Source organism: Arachis ipaensis, chromosome B03, assembly GCF_000816755.2.
Source record: "Arachis ipaensis cultivar K30076 chromosome B03, Araip1.1, whole genome shotgun sequence".
NCBI classification, from domain to species: Eukaryota; Viridiplantae; Streptophyta; class Magnoliopsida; order Fabales; family Fabaceae; genus Arachis; species Arachis ipaensis.
The window spans coordinates 124,160,746-124,163,522 of NC_029787.2; the positions used below are offsets into that span (position 1 = coordinate 124,160,746).

The following is a 2,777-nucleotide window of genomic DNA, read 5'->3' on the forward strand; positions in this document are numbered from 1 at the left end:
TAAGCCCTATAAGATAATTCTGTTAGCTGATTCAACTTGCCCATTAGTTTGTGGGTGCTCGACTGAGTTGAAATGATGTTTAATGTTAAAGTTTGTTAAAAAAGTAGCGAGCTTATGGTCGGTAAATTGTCTCCCGTTATCCGAGATTATCTCTCTTGGGATACCGTATCTACATATAATGTTCTTCCATAAGAAAGATCGCACTTTTTCTGCCGTTATATGTGCTAGTGGTTGTGCTTCTATCCACTTAGAGAAGTAGTCTATTGATACTAAAAGGAACTTTACCTGGCCTGGCGCTTTCGGAAAAGGTCCGAGGATATCCAATCTCCACCTATCGAAAGGCCAGCTTACCTCTATGGTGTGGAGCTCCTCGGCCGGGATCTCTGAGAGGGTGGCGTGCTTTTGACAATTATCGCATTCCTTAACTTTTGAAATACAATCCCTTTTTATCGTCGGCCAATAGTATCCTGTTCGCAGTATCTTTGCAGCCAATGCTCGGCCACCGATGTGGTTACCACAAACCCTTTCGTGTGTTTCTGCCATAACATCTTCGGCTTCCTTGTTGCTGATGCATTTGAGGAGTGGTTAGGAGTGTCCTCGCCTGTACAGGGTATATATATATATATATATGAGGAGTACTAGGAGGTCAGCAGAATTTGTAATGTTTAGCCATCAATTAGCTATCATCAATATTTTCAATGGTGTGAGATAAGATCTAATGTAAGATTAATCATTTTTCCTTTGATGGTTAAGTGCTGACCAAATTTCAACAAGAGTACTAATCCCCTACTCTCTCTATATATATATATTCAAAAAACTCCATATCACATTTCTATTTCTATATTCGTAAGTCTATATCATGATGCAACCACTGTATTATATTATTGCACCCTGCATATATAAAAGAAGGAAGAAAGAAGACCCTAGGTGTTGTATATAAAATCACAATAGTTTGAAGGTTAAACCATAAAACAACAAAACAATGGTCTTCTCGGATCCTCTTTTACAAGTCGATTATTCCGCCATGGCTAGAGAAGATGAAAAGCTCCACATAGTAATATTTCCATGGCTGGCCTTTGGGCACATCATCCCAAACCTAGAGCTCGCCAAACACATAGCTCAAAAGGGTCACAAAGTCAGCTTCGTCTCAACAACAAGGAACATAGAACGCCTCCCAAAACCGCCGCCAGACTTAGCTTCACTCATCACATACGTGAAGCTCCCACTACCAAAAGTGGACAACCTCCCGGAAAATGCAGAGGCCACCACGGACGTCCCATACGACGTCGTTCAGTACCTCAAGAAAGCCTACGACGCACTCCAATACCCCTTCTCCCACTATCTAGAATCTTCCAACGCGGATTGGATCTTCTACGACTTCGCTGCCTTCTGGGTGCCCTCTCTTGCTTCCAGATTCGGCATGAAAACCGTTTTCTATAGCATTTTCACACCGCCGTTTATGGCTTTTATGGGCCCTGCATCGTATATGATTGATAACGATCCCATCAGGACCAAACCCGAGAACTTCACGGTCCCGCCTCCTTGGGTCCCTTTCTCCTCCACCGTGGCATTCCATTACTACGAGATCATGAGGATCGTTGACTCCGTCTCCGACAACGACTCTGGCACCTCCGACACCTACCGCCTCGGCGCCAGCATCGAGAACTGCGATCTCGTTGCTGTTAGAGGCTGCACCGAGCTTGAACCCGAGTGGTTCCAAATTCTCAGAGATATTTATCGGAAGCCGGTTCTCCCGGTTGGTCAACTCCCAAGCTCGGGTTTCTACGGCGGCGATGAGAACGAGAACGACACGTGGCGAGGGATAAAGGAGTGGCTGGACAAGCAGGCGCATGGGAGAGTAGTGTACGTGGCATTCGGGAGCGAAGCGAAGCCGAGGCAAGAGGAAGTGAACGAGATCGCTCTTGGATTGGAGAAATCAGAGCTTCCGTTCTTTTGGGTGCTTAGGGTTCGTCGGGGAGCTTCCGACACGGAGGTTCTGAAGCTGCCGGAGGGGTTCGAAGAGCGAACGAAGGGGAGGGGAGTGGTGTGGAGGGGTTGGGCGCCGCAGTTGAAGATATTGGGGCATGGAAGTGTTGGTGGGTTCTTGAGTCACTCTGGTTGGACTTCAGTGGTTGAGGCAGTTCAGAACGAAACACCGCTGGTGTTGCTTACGTTTCTTGCGGACCAAGGGATCAACGCCAGGGTGCTTGAGGAGAGGAAGATGGGTTACCCTGTTCCCCGAGACAAATTAAACGGGTCGTTCACGAGTGACTCGGTTGCTCGTTCGGTGAGGCTGGTTGTGCTTGACGATGGTGGAAGGGTTTATAGGGACAATATTAAAGAGGTTAAGGACTTGTTTGTCAATAATCAAAGACAGCAAAAGTATATCCACGAATTGCTATGCCACCTTCGTAGTCATAGCCACCCGACAAAGGGGGATCGCGTATTTCGAGATTGAATCTCATCGTTATTATATGTTGCTGTAGTTTAATGGAAAAAAGGAGGAGAAAGTTTAGCTCACCAGCAACTTTTGTATTTTGTGACTAATATTTAATTATCAAAAGAAAAATAAATGATCCTTTATTATTAGATATAATCTCACACTATTAAAAATACTATTGATTGATAATTACAAAATATAAAAATTGATGGTCCCTAGCGTTCTTCAAAAAATAATGAAGGTATACTAGTAGTCAAATTGCACATTTTTATTTTTAATATTGGATTAACAATGGTATTTTTTTTTAAATTGTGATCTACTGTGGTATTTTTCTAAA

General features: G+C 44.1%; 1 protein-coding gene across 1 annotated transcript; it reads left to right on the top strand.

The window, feature by feature from the left end:
• Nucleotides 779-2,573, top strand: LOC107631373 (UDP-glycosyltransferase 91A1). The gene has a single exon (XM_016334801.2). It carries the CDS (start codon nt 983-985, stop codon nt 2,456-2,458), a length of 1,476 nt encoding a protein of 491 aa, XP_016190287.1. The 5' UTR covers nt 779-982; the 3' UTR covers nt 2,459-2,573.

Coding starts and splice junctions, on each gene's coding strand:
- LOC107631373 (XM_016334801.2), top strand. CDS start 983: ATGGTCTTCTCGGATCCTCTTTTACAAGTCGATTATTCCGCCATGGCT.